This window comes from Anoplophora glabripennis, unplaced genomic scaffold (genome assembly GCF_000390285.2).
Source record: "Anoplophora glabripennis isolate ALB-LARVAE unplaced genomic scaffold, Agla_2.0 scaffold6223, whole genome shotgun sequence".
NCBI lineage: Eukaryota > Metazoa > Arthropoda > Insecta > Coleoptera > Cerambycidae > Anoplophora > Anoplophora glabripennis.
In genome coordinates, this window is record NW_019422297.1 from 1,601 (window position 1) to 4,111 (window position 2,511).

Consider the following 2,511-nt stretch of genomic DNA (forward strand, 5'->3'; position numbering starts at 1 on the left):
ACAAAATGTACAAATTTTAGTTAATTACTTTCTTAATCGTAAAAATAATCCAATAATCCAATTAATTGTTGTCTGGATCTGGACCTATTTGTGGTTCATAGGATAAGTTTTTTTCCCTCAAACGAGGTTTACACTAGGTATAAATTATTAGATAGTGAACCAAACTGTCATTCCTTCGTTCTCAAAGTGTTGAAGAGTACAAGTTGATAAGGGGGTTAATCTCTAATTTATTATGAATAAATAACTCGAGAAAATGGTTTTAAATGATTTATTAAAAAAATAAAAATGTCGCTACTTTATTTACACGATATACCCTAAAATTATATATACAAATTCCAAGCTAAAGTTGAATAAAGTAGGTAGTAGGAATAGAGTTCATTTTTTTCTGTAAAACTTACATTTTCTGAATAGGTTTGCGTAATAATATGTATTACATAGAAAATATGTCTATTCAAAAATAATTAAGCATAAATTAATAATAATTTGCTGCAGAATAAAAAGTATCGATAATAATGTTAATAGAATATATAACGTATTTAATTCTTATTATTAGATCTCTTTCGTAAATTTTGCTTATTTCAATGATTTTCATTTATTTACTAATTTATTTTATAATATAAATAATCGCGTGTTATTGGTCATATAACCAAATAGTGCTGAAAGCAACACGACACGCAAATATTTTAAATAGCAAATAGATTATGTGTTACTTTCATCTAAACTGTTTATAGTCTATTTTTCTTCCTTTAGACACACGTTCTTCAGTTTAAAATGTAAGATGAAGATACATTTCTTTTACACTATACCTACACTGATAATAAATATACACAAAATGACTAGCTTTTAAAACAGTTGTAACTATCAGTTAATGTCCCGCTAGTGACTACCTAACGGCCATGCCCCAGTCCTCCTTTATCATATCCGACGCCTTCTCCCCGATCATAATGACGGGCGCGTTGGTGTTGCCGCTCACTATGGTGGGCATGATGGAAGCGTCCACCACCCTCAAGCCTCCGATGCCGTACACCTTCAACCGGGCATCCACCACGGCGTCCGGGTCTGAAGCCGGGCCCATTTTGCAGGTGGAGGTGGGGTGGTAGATGGTGAAGGTAAAGTGGCGGATGGAACACTCCCAGTACTCGTCAGTGTCGAAGGCGTATTGTCTACAACCTAAAAAACGCGTTTAATAGCAATGAACGCTCTCATCCTCGTAGCAAGACTTTCTACTAACCGGGAAACGGTATCATGTGGGGCCTGGACTTGAACCTCTGGAACGCCTCGCTGGCGGAGACGTTCAGGGCTATCCTGATCCCCTCCGTCAACGTCTGGATATCCTCCTTGTGCGTGAAGTAGTTTGGGTTGATGTCCGGGTATACCTCGGGGTTCTTCGACTTCAGCCTCACCCAGCCAGTACTCCTTGGCCTCAGAAGCAGGGGCAGGATGGTCCAGGTCTCGGCGTCCTTCAGGGGCTTGTAGACGGTGTTGTAGACGCTGTCGCGGAGTCCGGTGATCTTCCTAACCTGCTCCGGATCGGAATTTACGCTGCTCGGGGCGAAGTGGAACTGAATGTCAGGCCAGTTGCCTGACGAGGGGGCGTACTTGGTGTTGACGAACGCCAGACCTGAAATAAAATATCGGAAATTTTGGATGTATGTATATCATTTTCGTGTTTTTTTATAATCTAATGTTAATTTTAAATAATGTTTCCTGAAATTATTATTTTTATAAATGAAATACATCAAAATTCAAACCAAAAAAGGTTAAAAAAAAAATTATTTGTAAAATTGAAACTTTTATTGACATTACGAATCGCTTTATTAAACCTGACATTACTCGTTTGTGAAAAAAGTTCGTATCATGAAAATATCGGCGAATTATTTTTTCTAATTAAAGGTAAAATTTCTACTCTCTATTTATATTTTAGGACGTCATAATTATTGTTAAAATATTCTATAAATTTTTTTGAGAAACAAAATGTAAAATAACAGTAGTTATTTTAAATTTTCTAGAATGTTTCGTTTTTGTTTTTAGAAAAGTATATTTATATTCTTGGAAATATCACAAGGCGTTGCAAGTAGAGATCGAGTTTTAAAATATCAGCTGGTGTCGAATTTCTTTAGTGATAAATAATTAATTTAAGATTCATCACTGCATCAAACGTATATATTGTTATGATATTGTGTGTGTGTGTGTGTACGAGAGTATATGTTAGCGCCAAAAAAATTTTATTGTTGTGATATCAATTTGGTTTTGGTGTATTNTTATAATTAAATTTCATGTATGACTGGTTGCTTACATTAAGACATTGACATTTTATCTTATAACTTCTTGTTTAACAACTGGTTATTTTTTTCTAGGATTAATATTTAATTTTACAAAGATTTGCCAATTTTGATTATGTCTGATATATTTAAATAAATTTGTTTAATATGGAATTAGTGACTTGCTAAACTTTTTATATACTAACTTCTTACTTTTTGAAAATCTGTATCAAGCTATTTCGTATACGAA

At 34.0% G+C, this 2,511-nt stretch overlaps 1 protein-coding gene across 1 annotated transcript; it reads right to left on the reverse strand.

The window, feature by feature from the left end:
• Positions 1–263: 263 nt before the first annotated feature.
• LOC111693001 (glucose dehydrogenase [FAD, quinone]-like) lies at positions 264–1,621 on the reverse strand (the record flags this gene model as incomplete). Its single annotated transcript, XM_023457141.1, has 2 exons — positions 264–1,170; positions 1,232–1,621. Coding segments are annotated over 2 exons (677 nt in total), but the record flags the coding sequence as incomplete, so codon positions are not given.
• Between the last annotated feature and the right edge of the window lie 890 nt (positions 1,622–2,511).